Source organism: Alligator sinensis, unplaced genomic scaffold, assembly GCF_000455745.1.
Source record: "Alligator sinensis unplaced genomic scaffold, ASM45574v1 scaffold282_2, whole genome shotgun sequence".
NCBI classification, from domain to species: domain Eukaryota; kingdom Metazoa; phylum Chordata; order Crocodylia; family Alligatoridae; genus Alligator; species Alligator sinensis.
Genome location: NW_005841879.1, coordinates 2,442,889 through 2,458,001, shown reverse-complemented (window position 1 = coordinate 2,458,001; position 15,113 = coordinate 2,442,889). Strand labels below are relative to the sequence as shown.

The following is a 15,113-nucleotide window of genomic DNA, read 5'->3' as shown; positions in this document are numbered from 1 at the left end:
AGCAAGTCTCTTCTTAGCAAGGGAAGGGAGCCGTGCTGTACTTTAAGGCGTGTTTATTTTAACATTTTGTAAATTTTTTATTTGTCAAAAGTACTTAGCATGAGTAGAGCACAAGATGGAGGCAATAAAGGACTGAATAAACAAACCAACCCACAGTCCAATTTCCATTTGTAAATATAGGCTTCATATTGACAAGCCGGAGTGCAGATGAAACTTGAGCTCAAGTTAAGTGAGCAAATTTACATACTGCTTTGGAGAAAGTGGAAAATCTGACCCTTCGTGTAATGTTTAAGTTGTAAAACATTGTCATTTTTTCCTTTGCATATTGAAAAAGGAAAACAGGATTTAATTAAAATGCCTAACACTCTTATGACACTTTGTATTCTGAAATTGGTACAAACCTGAATGACTTGAAGAGGCGACATATTGCTATTTTGTACACATAGGGCGCATCCAGACAAGCGCGCACGTGTGGTTTGCAGCTCTGTGGATCTGTCTGCAGTGCCGCAAATTGCATGTACGATGTGTGGGTGTTCGCTGCGCTGCCAATTTGCAGCATGGTGGGTTTTTGTTGGCATTGGGAGATCTCGGTGTCAAAAAAACTCATGCCAGGAAAAAGCAGGGCAGTGCATGTGGCGGCAACATGTGCTGCCCAGAACTGGAGCCTGGCCAGCCAGAGTCATGCTCTAGCTGTCTGGCCAGGCTCCATGCGCCCAGATGCACCTCTGGAACCCCAGGAGGGCCTCAGGACCCCAAGTAAGGCTGCTGGGGCCAACCCAGGTGCTGACCCCAGCCTCCCCTACCACACCTGGAACATTTTTCCCCACACTAACCCCACGTGCAGGGTTGTGCGCTGGGGCAAAAAGTAGCAGCACAAATTTGTGCCACTGCTTTTTTCCTTGCGGGAACCTCATGCCCCTGTTCATAGGGACGCAGCCATACAGTGCATTGTTCCCTACGTGAATGGTGGACGAGATTCCTTCTAAAGGTTGTAGAATCCTAAAATATTAGCCGTTATGGAAAATAGGCATATTTTTGCCATTGCCATATACTGTGCCAGTGTTTAGTAAAATGTGCTGTAGCTGCAGAGTAAAATGTGTGACCCCTTATGTGGAAATTGTAGGTATGAATATAAAAATTCATGCTGATTTTTCTTTTAAAAACCTGGCATACAGAGCCACATTCAGCACGTGATACTTGGCCTTTTGGTGAATTAGTTTGCATTGGCGGTGGATGGACTGATGATCTAATAAGTCTTTCTTTTAATTTCTGGAATTTAAACATAGATAGTGTGGGTTTTGCCCAGTGGTTAGATTGAATTCTGTAATTATGTTGGCATTTTACAGGATTGGCAGAGACTCTCTTGTGAGGTTGCACAGAGGACAGATTGCTGTTAGAATTTTCCGTGGTTTTGGATGTTTAGGAGATTTTTTCCTGTTTATTTTGGTCTACGTGCTGGTTAGCTCATGTTGCCTTGTGGTCACCGCACTATGCCCAGAAAAAATCCAGCAGGAAGAAATAATCGAGAGACCAAAAAGTTTCCCAGCTGGTATCCCGAGTGGCATGATGACTAAGAGAGCTGTAGGTTCAAAAGAAACTCAGAATTTAGTGTTTTTTTTCTCACCATCTGAGCAATCATCTCAGTGAAGAAATATTTCTAAAATTACTCAAAGCTGGAATTTACAGTACAAGGACTCTCAAAAATTAATTCTGGTTTTTGTAGCAAAGTGTTTATTCAAGAGCATACTAAAAAGTGTTAATTAGACTTGCATTTCTGATTAGTTGAATATCAGATCTTTAAGTGTTAGCACAAAAACATCCATTGTTCAGACTGGCAGAATGATGTCAAACACATGGGCAATCTGAAAAAATAGTTTAATTGTGTTTAACTTCAAGTTGTTTGGAAGTTGAAACTCTGTCAGAAACCTCCAGTAAGATGAGTGGTAGCTACACATATTACAGTGACTTAGTAATTGCTACTCCGAAAGAGGAGATCTTGGACTGGGAGATAGGAAAACTGAATTCTTTTGCTGCATCTCTGCTGATTTTGCAGTGTTACCTTGGACAGGCCACTATGGGACCATATGTCAAATATGACCTATTTTGCTTGCTCCATTCTGTCCTCCACTTTTGATGTCTGTCACCTGATTTTAGAGGGGACATCAGTGAAGTTCTTAGGAGATCGAAGTGATCGTTACTTCCAATAAATGGGTGAACATCAAAATTAGAAACCGCTTTTGAAATATATCAGTTAGTCTCTTTATTGCCTCAGTTTCCTGATCTGTAGAGCACAGAGCACTCCTCTACTTCATAGGGAGGCTGAAATCATTAATGTTCGTAGAAACAAATGTCCAAAATTAGTATTCTTAAGTGGTTTGTTTCATACCCTTTGTTTGGGAAGTGAAGCATGTGTAGTTATGATGTACTGGCCAGATACTGCTATGAGCCACGAGCATGGTGTGTGCTTCTGCTCAGCTGAAGAAAGAAAAGGAAGGATGAGGAGTTGGTTTAGGAAGAAATGCTTAATTTTTCAGGGTGAACATTAGAGGAGTCTGTAGTTGAACTTCTCACCAGAAGGTGTCACCCTACTCATTGGGAATAATTTAATCTGGAAGAAGTAGATGCTTCTCAGGAAGTTAGAACAAGAAGCAACTCAAGATGATGTACTGGAATGTCTCAGAAAAGCTGCAATATGGTTGTTCAGGAAATGTTTATGATTAGAATGTAATAATATGGAGAATAAAACTTTGGCAGCTTGAAACGACTTTTGCAAAGCATCTGATTAATAACAGATTTTAAATCTTAGTAAAGTTGTATGCATTTCACAAAGTAGTACAGTCATTATATGAAGGGGATAGGAGCAATTTTAGAATTTGAAACGGACACATAGAGAACTCAGAATAAGATATTGTCAACAAGGAATCTTGCATGCTTTTTTCTCAACGTATTCGTAAATAATTAGTTTTTATCCCTAATCATTTGCTAAATTCATTTTTTGAAGTACAGTAAATGATTGCCTTCATGTTCCCTGGTAGCCACGACATTTTAAAAAAATATAATGATAATAGATAATTGTGGTTGTCCAGTAACAAAATTATCTCATTTCATTCCATTGCTTAATTGCCAGGAACGTGTCTCTGACTTGATGCATGTATTATGCAGAGACCAGAGTGTCACCACTGGGGGGCACAATTACAGTTTTCTTGTAAGAAAAAGGATTAACCAATTGTAGAAAAAATCTTCCACGAGTATGGGAGGCATTTAGCATTTGTAGGATGAGAACTGAAACTAGCTTGATTTTGGTATTGATCTGAGATTCTTGTACTTTTCAGTACAGGTTTCTTTGATAGTAGATGAAATAGTATTACAAGCGCACTTTTAATAATTAATGAGGATTGGTTGGAAGAAAGCTGAACAGATTAAAAAGTAACAGTATAAATAGACAGCATCCTTTGAAGATATATTTTCCCTAAGAGACTTCATTTAAGAAGAAAAAGTTAGCCATTTCACATGATGAGAGGATTCCTCTTCACGTTAGTCGAAAGTGTTTTCTGTATTCCTTTTATTTTCCTTGATGCGTTCCTTTCTAGCTTATTGAAATAGGGAAAATTAGTTTACTGTGGGGATATATAAGAGAATGGAGTAGTCTGACAAGGAAGTAACTACAACTCTAATAGTTTAGCACATTTTAAAACCAGAATGAAGAAAACACTAGAAGATGTACTGTGGGCACCCACTGTGTATTTGAAAAAGGATCCAGAAGACAAACTAATTGGTCATTTTAATCTTTATTGCCTATTACTTTTAGAAAAGTAAAAATAGGAGTGACTTTACTACTGCTACTCTGAATGTAGAAAGCACTCGCCATCAGTGAGAGTTTGTGGTCAGGTAGATTATGCGATAAGGTATCTAATATGCTAGATAGCAATCCCTCATTTTAAATAGATCTACTCTGATTCTTACTGACCTTTCATAAAATATTAAAAAAAAATCTAAATGGTGGAAACAACAGCCCTTTGCTTCTCTCAGGATGGTAGCCTTCATTTTCTAATCTGCAGAATTAATACAAATCTCAGGGTGTTCTGGACCTGCATGCATGTCCCTGAAGATGTTGCTGTACCTACTATATCATAGGTTTAAACTCTCTTTTATTTCCTGCTGCAGGGCAAATCCCATAAATTTAACTCGGGCAGAACTATTGAATTAATAGAAATGTAGGATTTGGCTCTATTGAGAGAGTAACTTTAAAAGCTTCTGAGACATTAATACTTGTAACTATTTGTTGACGTTGCCTCTTGGTGTATTTTGTGTTCTGCTTGGAAGCAAAATTTGTAAATGCTTTGCAATTCCTGCCTGTCCTTTAATTTCTGTTGCAAAGGCCAGATTCTGTCCCCATTTACAATGGGCGCATCTACACGCTCATTAATGTGCTGTAGTTACTGCTCATTAAGTTTAGTACGTGGTTAACCAAGTACTAAATCAGCATGCAGTAACTTGTGCTACTGTTCAGTAGTGCCGCCACACAGGGTTTTAGTGATGTGCAGTAGCCTAATACTAGTGCGCGGTACCGTATTAGATGGTTTTTGCCTGGCACGCTACTGCACAGTAAACGTTTCATGTAGATGTGCCCACTGAGTAACTATTTACACAATCCCAAGCACTTCCCCTTGACTCATGCCAAAGCCTGTCCTTGATTGATTTAGCTATAAATTGGTGCAGGGCCATTCAGGTTTGAGAGTCAAAAGTATCTGTATGTGATGCTGCCACATTGCTTTCTTATGTGTACCTGGCTTCAGAAACTGTCCATAGGAGTACTAGACTTGGGTAGACCTTTGATCTTTCCTGGGCAGGAAGTGACTATTCACCATAAGTGAGAGATGTATACTTGGAATCCAAATATGGCATATTTGAACCTGGGAATTGTGGGGGGTGGGGTGGTTATTACCATTGTCTCTGTCCCCTCGTTTCTAAAATCAACTTTCTTTTCTGCACTAACTCGGTACTTTCTTGTTTAGGTTCAACATAAAAGTGCAATTGCAGATTGTAGCAAGCTTCATGCTTACTGGTGTTTCCGGAGGTGCAAAGTATGCCCAAAATGGACAACTTTTTGGCCGCTTTAAGCTCACTGAAACTCTTTCTGAAGACACTTTGGCTGGACGGCTGGTGATGACCAAAGTCAATGCTGTTTATTTATTGCCAGTCACTAAAGAGAAGTCAGCACAAACCCAAGGAACCAAAGAGAAGGTTTATGAAGCAGCTATTGAAGAGAAAACAAAGGATTATATCTTCTTGAGAGTATCCAGGGAATGCTGTGAAGAACTTAATCTTCGGGCAGATTGTGAAATGCAGGTACGTTTGAATGGAAGTTTCCTGCTGTGAGAAGAGATTGCTCTACATTTTTTCCTAAAGTAATTACATACCATAGAACTAGAAAAAATATGATTAGAATTTTTTATTCCTCATTATACACAGAAAACCTAGTGAGAAGAAGAATTTCAGATAGATTAAACTTTTATATTTAAATCTAATTTTTATATGTAATAGAATTAATAATTTAGAACTGTTACAGAGTAAAAATATATTTTAATGAGGCTCATTTCTGATATAAAATTTGTTCTGATATGGTTAAGTAACCTGTAAACTAGCAGATCCTAGCTTATATGTGTTTGTTCATGAGGATGTAGCTTGAAAGCTGATTCAGAAACAGAGGCTTTTGAAAGCAATTTCAAACACAAAGCCCATTTTGTGTCTGCCTGTTGACTTGTACTGTGGAGCTTCCAGTTTCTTTATTTTCATGGGCATGTGTTTGAGGAGGGGCATATATTTTCTTTTAAATTTTCTTCTTTCAACCCTCCCAAGCTCTTTGATTATACTTTCTTCTTCCTGCCTTTGTCTTCAGAATCACTAAGCAAATTATCTAGTCCTGTTCTAATAAGGTCTTCTCTAACTCTGTTTCTCTGATAACCACTCATTTGGCTTTCACCATTCTGATCTAGCAAGACCATTTTCATGAAAGTCTCTTAACAATTTTGTTACTGAGTTCAAGAGGGATTTTTTTTCTTCCTATTTCTTAATCTCTCTGGTGTCTTTTGCCACAGCTGATCACGCTTTTTTGTCTGCTCACTTACCTCTTGACCACCCTGACTTCGTGTATTCTGGTTTTTCTTCAAGTTTGGATCCCACTGGCATGTGTTTGTCTCATGTGTCTGAGACCAGATTTATTTTTCATAGCACTTTCTGGCAGTGTTACTTATGTGCCTTGTGGCTCCTTGTGTCTGTGACCTTCCATCAGGGGGCAGAGACCAAAATCCTGATGTTCAAACCTGCCCTGTGGAGGACAGATCCTCATGAAGACAAGACACAGCCAATGCTGCTTTTGCTTAGGAGAGTCAGATACCTAAAGAGCCCTTGTTGTGCAAGTCCTCCTCCACCAGGACCTGAAAGTCCAGGGGTACTTACCTCAAGCCACACTTACTAGGGTAGTTCATGCAGATCACTCCCAACACAAAGGGGGCAATTGGGATCAAAATGAAAATGGATGAACAAGCATCAGCCAGTGCTGCATTGAGTACCAACCACATCTTGAGACTGAGCAGTGGAAAAAAGTCAAAGAAAGACAGCATTGTTAGTATTGATGGCAACAATGCTGGCAGCCTTCATATTGATGAAGACCTTGGCACCAGTTGTTGTAACATTGTCTGCTTGGCATCACCACTCCAAACACTGATTACTTTGGCATGGACAGTCTTAGTGCTAATAACACCAGCTCCTTTACCAACTGCAGGCAGTTAAGCCAGGCCATAAACAAGTCATTGGAGGTTGAGTCAGTCTGAGCATAGGCACAGTTGCAAGATGGAGAGGAGCTTCTTGGGAGAGATCAGAGGACTTCTTTCCCATAAGGTTGTTCTCTCTGCTCTGAGACGAAAGCAGGTTTACTTTAGACCAGAGCTTTCCAAACTTTTCATGTTGGTGACACACTTTTTAGACATGCATCATTTCGCGACACAGTAATTCAGTTCCGGGGGAGGGGCCAAGGGAAGCAGACGCGAGTAAGGGAGCTCCGCGGTGCCCTTCCGCAAAATTTTCTGCATTTCACGCGACACACCTACACACTGCCGCCGACACACTAATGTGTCGCGGCACACAGTTTGGAAAGCTCTGCTTTAGACCATACCTGATAGATGTTTGTTTAAGCAGCTCTGAAAAACCTCCACCCTTAGAAGAGGGATTTTATACTCTTTCAGTGCTCAACTGTTTTTCTAGTTAGAATTTTTTTCCTAATATCAAATCCAACCCCTTGCTACAAATTAATCTAGTTACTTCTTGCCTTTCCCTCAGTGTACATAGAAAGCAGTTGATCATTGTCCTCTTTATAACAAACTTCTTGCATATTTGAAAATACATCATGTCTCCCCCATCAGTCTTCTCTTTCTTGGACTAAAGAAAAAACAGTTCTTTCAACCTTCCCTTGTTGATCATTTTCTCAACCTCTTAGAAACACTGATGTTTTCAGAATCTCTTATCTTTGTTGCTTTTCTTCCTGTGCGCTCCATTTGTCTATCTTTTTTAAAGTGGGATTCCCAAAACTGGACATAGTATTTTCCGGCAGAGGCCAAATGTTGAAAAGAGGGGAATAATTACCTTCCATGTCTTACACCACTATTGTCAATACATCCCAAGATGATCCTTGTTCATTTTGCATGTATACACTTACTCTCTCTCCTTCTTAATTGTACATAGGAAGTAAAAGTACTTTGCATTTGTCTTTACCGGATTTCATCTTGTTGATGTAAGACCATTTTTCTAATTTGTCAAAATCACATTGTTCAGAATTCTAGTCCGGTCTTCCAAAATGTTTGCAACCCCTTCCAGGTTCATGTATTCAGATCTTATAAGTATACTATCTGGTTTATTATCCATGTTGCTAATGACAGTATTGAACAGTACAAGATCCTAGGCAGATCTGTAAGACACTTCATTTGATATGTCCTCACAGTTAACAGTTGGAGTGCCCATCTGTACCAAATACACATGCAAGGGACTTAATACATAGAGGATATGAGACTCCACATCAGTGTCCTTCCTAGAGCTCTAAACCATATGACTAGCCTCTGACATTCCTACCTGTTCTTTGAAACTTTACAGTATAAATTCTGGACAATACCTGTACTGTACTGTACATCAACATGAAAGGGAGTGCCTGGTTGTCTCTCCTCAGCCTGGAAGCCATCCAGAACTCTCCATGGTGGCACAACATGGGGTAGGCCTGGTGGTTCTTAATCTCTTGGCTGTCAGCATCAACCTGGAAGACGTTTTGTGCAGATAGTTGATTCCTACTTTTAAGTAGTCACTGCAGCAGTTCCTCCTAAAGCCAATTCTTCTGAGTTGCAGAACCCTAGGGGATATGCCTATATATCACAGGGGTCAATACCCCCAGAACTTCAGTTCCAGAGGGGGTATAAATCTAGGCTTATAGTGGGATGCCTTTCTTTTGCAGTGGTTCCAAAGCCCCTTCTGCATCCCTTAACATCTAGGCAATTTCCAAAGTCAAAAGAGATAAAGCAGCGATCATTCTTGTATCAGCCTACTGGTACCATTTATTGGTATCAGTTTACTGGTACTGAAGCAATTTACTAAGTTGTACGTGTCAGAGCAGGCATCTGGCACATATATGGGTGCCCTGAGATTCTTTCTACAACATCCGTCCAACGTAAGAAGAAGAAATGGAACCAATTACTACAGGAACAACTTTCTCAACCACAAAACAACCATCAGAGAAACAATACCAACATCTTACAACATTCTAGCTCCAGGCTCGATGCAACTGAAAGAAGCAACTTACCCTCAAATATCATCAATCTTTCCATGCATACACTTATCAAAGCTGAAAAATCTGTCCTCTTTGAAGGCCTGAACAACACTTCATCCTCTGACAAGATTGAGGAAAAGATCAACCCAAACACCCCCCCAAAAAAGTCAGATTGGACACCTCACAGTGAATGAAACTCTAACCTTGACTGCTATATTGACTGCTTCAGGGAAAGAATGAACAATTAATTAATCAACAACACATGTCACTATAACAGCCTCTCCCTATCAGAGAGAAGGGCCATAGGATCTCTAAGATCCAACCACCAAATAGTAATAAAACTAGCAGATAAAGGAGGAGCCATAGTCATCCTTAATCGTGAAGACTACATAAAAGAAGTCAACAGATAACTCTCTGACACCACCTACTACAGAAAACTACTACTTCCCTTTTCACCTTGAAACTCAAAACTACCATCAAATAATTTCCATCAGAACTATAAGAAAAACTACAGACCTTGATCCCTCCATTACCTAACCCAGGGACTTTCTACATGCTCCTTAAAATCCACAAAAAAGGGAACCCTGGCAGACCTATCATCCAACCATGGAACCGTGACTGAGGAAATATCAGGTTTCATCGAATCAATCCTAAAACTTCTTGTCACCCGAAGAGTGAGTTTTGTTCAAGACGCAACAGATTTTCTATGGAAAGTTAAAAACATAGACCACCCTCCCAGAAACACCCTCCTAGCCACCATGGATGTTACCAGTGTGTATACCAACATCCCACACCAGGATGGCATCCAAGCCTGCCTTACATACTTACAAGAGCAAAATGACAACTCGGAGTACCAGACCCAAAGATATTACTGACCTTATACATTTATACACTTTATCCACACACACAACAACTTCACTTTCAGTAGCCAACAATTCCTCTAGATCATGGTCACATCTATGGGCACCAAAATGGCCCCACAGTATGCCAACCTTTTTATGAGCCACCTGGAAGAAGAATTCCTCAAGGACTGCACCATCAAAATCTTGCTATACTTAAGATATATTGATGACATTTTCATCATTTGAACTGAAAACCTGCAGTCTCTGATTGATTTCCATCAGAAATTCAACAATCATCATCCCTCCATCAGACTCCTGAATATTTCAGCACCAACATCTTCCTTTTAGACACGATGATCACTGTCCAGAATGGTAAAACACCGACCATGATATACAAGAAACCCATGGACCAACATACATATCTGTACAGAACCAGCAATCACCCTAACCACACCGAGAAAGCTGTAATATACAGCCAAGCCCTCCAATACCACCGCATTTGCACTGAGGAGAACACCTGGGATTGTCACCTCACAAATCTCAAAAAGGCTTTCACTCAACAAGGACACTTCTCCAGAGAGATAATTACACTTTTGAAAGAGCCACCTGGATACCATGTGCGGCACAGAAGGAAAACCCCCATGAATCTTACACCACTGGTGATGACATATCACCCCGCCCTGGAATCTATATGGAAAATCCTTGAACTGTTGCAACCCATACTAGAAGACGACACTATTCTTAAAGAGATCTTCCCAGATCCACCCATCCTAGCCTTTAAACAAGAACCAGACTCGCTAACTTCATCACCAGAAGCAAACTTCCTGTGGCCCAAAATGCACCAAATGGATCCAGACCACACCATGGCAAGAAATATAAAACCTGCCAACATATCTCCACCACCCCCACAATTACTACACCCCACAACAGAGCCATCACCATTCCTGGATCTTACAGCTGCACATCCAGAAATGTAATATATCTCATCCAGTACACCAAATGCCCTGATGGAAAATACATAGGAGAGACCAAACTACAACTGTGCACCAGAATGAACACACACTAGAAATCTATCAAAGACAAGAATACCCAGTTATGGGTGGGGGTACATTTCTCACATGAAAACCACTCTCTCTCCAGGCTCTCAGTTCCAATCCTCAAAGGGAATTTACAAAACACCTTTCATAGATGTGTCTACGAACTTCTCTTCATCAACCTACTGGATACAAAAAATCATGGACTAAATATAGACATTGGATTTATGACACATTATAACCTGCCTAACATCTGCCTCCCCAGGTACCTTTTTACTATTTACCAGTTACATTCATTCCTCCCCACCCTGCCAACTTGTCTCTCACCCGCTGACTCCTTAATTTACATTGTCACTGACTGCCTTTCTTGTATGCATACCAGCCGTTGGCTGCTTTACTATTCATTCCATCCAGGAAGAGCACACACCGACTGCGGATGCTTCCTCAGCCTTATGAAGGGTGTTTGTGCCCAAAAGCTTGCAAAGATGAATTTTTTCCAACTATTTGAGTTGGTCTAACAAAAGATATTGGATTTACCCAAAGAACTCTGTCTCTGTGTGTCCTTAGACCAACACAGCTACAACCTATAGCCCTGATATTCTTAAGCATTTACTGCGCTTTAAAACAGACCAGCCTCTCATCTTGTTCCATTGAGGTCAGCTTGTAATCAGCTGTTACATGGACACTTGTTCTTTTCTCCTTCTGTGAAATTTCTGGAAGGACTTTTGCATACTTCTCTCTGGTCAGTCAGCTTCTAACACGAGTTCACTATGTTGATATTTTTTCTAGTGGCTACTACTTCAACAGGAGGTGAGTAGCAGCATGGATTTGATTTAAATCAAATTGATTACATCGCAATTTAAATCACTGGTCAGGAGGCCTTAATTTTATCATTGTTTTCTACAAAAAGTGCATTCTTGTTTGATATTCTCTGTTCATTTAACTTTTTGAAACTTTGCATTTTTAGAGAGAGGTAAGGGCTTGACTCTGTGTACATAAACTTGCAGAGAGACAAGAGGGCTGATGGGTAGGTAATCAGGCCTGTTATCTCTCATCACCATATACTGCTGTTAACAAATATGTTATTTGTGGAGACACAAATCCACAGTTTGAGAACTGAAACTAAGCATCACAGAGATGCTTAATGGGATCTTCTAGACTGAGCGCTGAGTCCCATTGAGTAAAGTGGTTTTCTTTAATCTTTACTAATCTATAGATGAGCCTCTGGGAACCCCATAAGATTGGGCCCCTAATATAGTCCATGACCTGTTGTGAGCTATTTATAAAACTTTTCTAAAAAGGTTACATGAATATACTGTCTCAAACAGTATATAACTATAAATTATAATCCCTATTCCATGAAGATATCTTTGAGCTTTAATGTATTTTAAATTAAAACTATCTTTATATAGGTTTATTTTTTTAACAAAGCATATTAACAAAAAACCCCAAAATAAAATGAAATAAACAAATCTGATTTAAATTAAAAAATCAATTGTTTTTATTTAAAAAAAAAATGTTGCTGTTTATCCACCATATGAGTGAACCTTAAAAACATGTTGCCAGCCTTGCCCATCCATACTGTGGTTGTTGGGGTAAGACTGAGCTGAAACCTCACACAAAGTTAATTCCTATAGTGGATCAGAATTTCTTTTAATTCAGTCAGTCATCTTGCCTGTTGTCTTCCTTCTCAGTACGAGAGAAAATAAATTATACACAGAATGTACCTAAGGATTTGTTTTGTTACATTGACAAGGCCAAAATAAAATGGGTGACAATCTGAATACCTGAATCTTTATTTTCATATTCAGATGTTCTAAAAGTGAACCAGTCTCCTTGCAGAGAATATGGAATGGATAGAACAATGCATCATTGTGTTACCTGCTAGCTGATGTAGCTTTCCTACCAAATCTCAACAGAATTTCTCCTACTTTAGAAATGTGCCAATTCCTGATATCTGCAAGGGGGTAACATGAAGTAATGCTTTGTCAAGCATTCTGGTTTGGACTTGTCTGTGCAAGCATACACCTGGTTTGGGAGAGCAATCCTTCAGTTGTTACGCAAATGATGCAACTGAAAGTTCTCATTTGCACCTTCTTGAGGAGGTCACGTATAGTGAGACCCGCACTGAGTGTACTTAAAAGAGCATTTACTTATCCTACAGTAACTGTGGTTCTCTGAAGGGATGCAGTTGATGTGATCCCCAATGAACCACCCTCTATGCTCCTTTTTGGAGTCCACAGAAATCTTGGGCTTTGAATTTGAGGGAACAGAAGGTGTGTTGTAGCTGCTCCATCCTTATTCCTCACTTATAGGAGCATAAGGAGACGCACAGTTCAGGCACAGCTCCCCTCTACCCCCTCCTTGCCTCTCTCTCTATGGACAATGTTATCATGAAAAAGAATCCAAACTTGTGAACAGGAAGTGCTTGCACAAATACAGTGGGATCCACACTAACCCAAGGAACTACAGCTGCTACAGGATGAGAAAAAGTTCTTTCTCGTCTTCACTGTCTATCTTTTTGGACCTTGGGGTCTTCTAAACAGTATAAGAACTATTGGGAGTTTGTCTCCTTATCTCATTTCACAAGAACAAGGGAGTTATTCCATGGAACAAATAGGCAGCAGGTAAGGCAGGATGGCGCATAAGGACTAATAGTTCATAGGTAGTAACCTACTATGTTAGATGCTATCTGTATGGGCTCGATCTAGTCGTTTCCAAGTTCTCATGCTCAGTATAGGTAGTAGAAAGATCTGGTCTGGCCAGATTCCTTTTACAGATGAAGACATTATTTAATTAATACAAAACTAGAACAAATGCACAAAATGTAGATGCATTGTCTTTGTAAATGGAGACTGTTATTGTCCCTCACCCAGATATCTTTCTTGATTAGTCACAAGGCTGTTTGCAGACATTAAAAAAAAATGAAGTTTGGCTAGAGCCAACCTTATTGGCAATAGGGCCAATTCTCTGTTTACTTTGCAATTAACCTGAAATGAACAGAAATAGAAACGGTGGCCTGTATTTGTGTTGGAGTTTGTGAACAAGATAGTTCAGGTAATGTAAATACATACTCCTCTAGAACATGAAAGAATAAACTCTAGTTGACTTTTTCCCCCTTATCTGCCCATTGTAGAGATAAGGTGATTGACCCTGCTTCCAAACCGGAGGAATTTCAAATTAAGGTCGCTAGAATTCATTGAAGTAAATCCACTTTCATTGATGGGATGTCTCTTCCCATTCGATTTATTTTGTGAAGACATATGTAGGAATCCTAATGTCTTCATTTAACATGGATAATTAGTCTGAAATACTTATACACTGCTGGGTACTTGGTTTGTGTTTGTTTTCTTAAAACAATGATTAAGGCCACTAATTGGCTCTATGAAAAAACTGCACTGAAATACAAAATGAGATGGGACTGCTAGTAACTATAATTTATTTTTCTTCTAAAACTTCTTTTAAACCTGAGCTAGGGGAAGCCATACTGACCTCTTAGTTTAAGAGTTCAGTATCTTACAACGAGAATGTGGTCTTACAGTTACTCAGAAAGAAGCGTAATATAATACTTTGTAAATCTGGTTTGAGAACTAGTTCTCAAATTTTGAAGCTCTTAAATTAGTTTTTAATCAGCCCTGATTTCAGTGAAATTCTTCAGTGAAACATGAATAAGGAGCCCAAGATCAAGACTTTGGATGCGCAGTCAGTGGGAGTTTTGTGGAGCCAGGTTTTCACATTATGGGTTTTGAAAGTTGTCTTGGGCCCTTTTTCTTTCTTACTGGTCTTTTGTTCTGGAATAAAGATAAAAATTTGGATAAAGATCATTCTGTCAGGGAGAGCTTTAGTCAGTACATAGCAAAACAGCAAATCAAATGGTTTGATTCCATCCTGGTTAGATTAAAAACCTAGATATGTATTTTGAAGTGTGATGGTAAAATACATACAACTACTAAGAGAGATTTAATTTTGGCAACGTGGGTCAAGAATCCTAGAAAAGGCTGTGAAAGAGAACACTCTGACATGAACTTTCCATTTTTGTTAGGAAATAATCCATGAAACTGTAGCTCTCATAGACGACAGAGATGGTTAAATATTACTACCTACTTGTTTTAGCGGGGACCTTTTAGCCGCAAATCTTGGGCTCTGTTCTGCTCTGTTTCCTCCTCTGCTTTGCCACCGACTCAGGCCATCTTGGTCAGGACAGTGAGGCTGGGAATGTCAGAAAAGCACCTGAGACTTGGGCACTCAAGCTACATTGAATGTCACTGGGAATTGGGTGTTTCTTTTGAAAATCTCAGTCCTAGCTTGTCCGTGCCTCAGTTCATTAATTCCTTCTCATTTATTGACCAGGAACGTCTTCCATTTAGAAGTTGTGAGTATAATTTAAGAATGCTTAGCTATATGACATGGCTACACCTACTTTGCTAA

The 15,113-nt window shown here is 39.6% G+C and overlaps 1 protein-coding gene across 1 annotated transcript in view; it reads left to right on the top strand.

Moving 5' to 3' along the window:
- The window catches only part of HELZ (helicase with zinc finger), a 152,983-nt gene that overhangs the window by 32,256 nt on the left and 105,614 nt on the right, over positions 1–15,113 (top strand). The window contains 1 exon segment of the mRNA XM_025196269.1: positions 5,016–5,349. Coding sequence (XP_025052054.1) covers positions 5,016–5,349 — 334 coding nt within the window.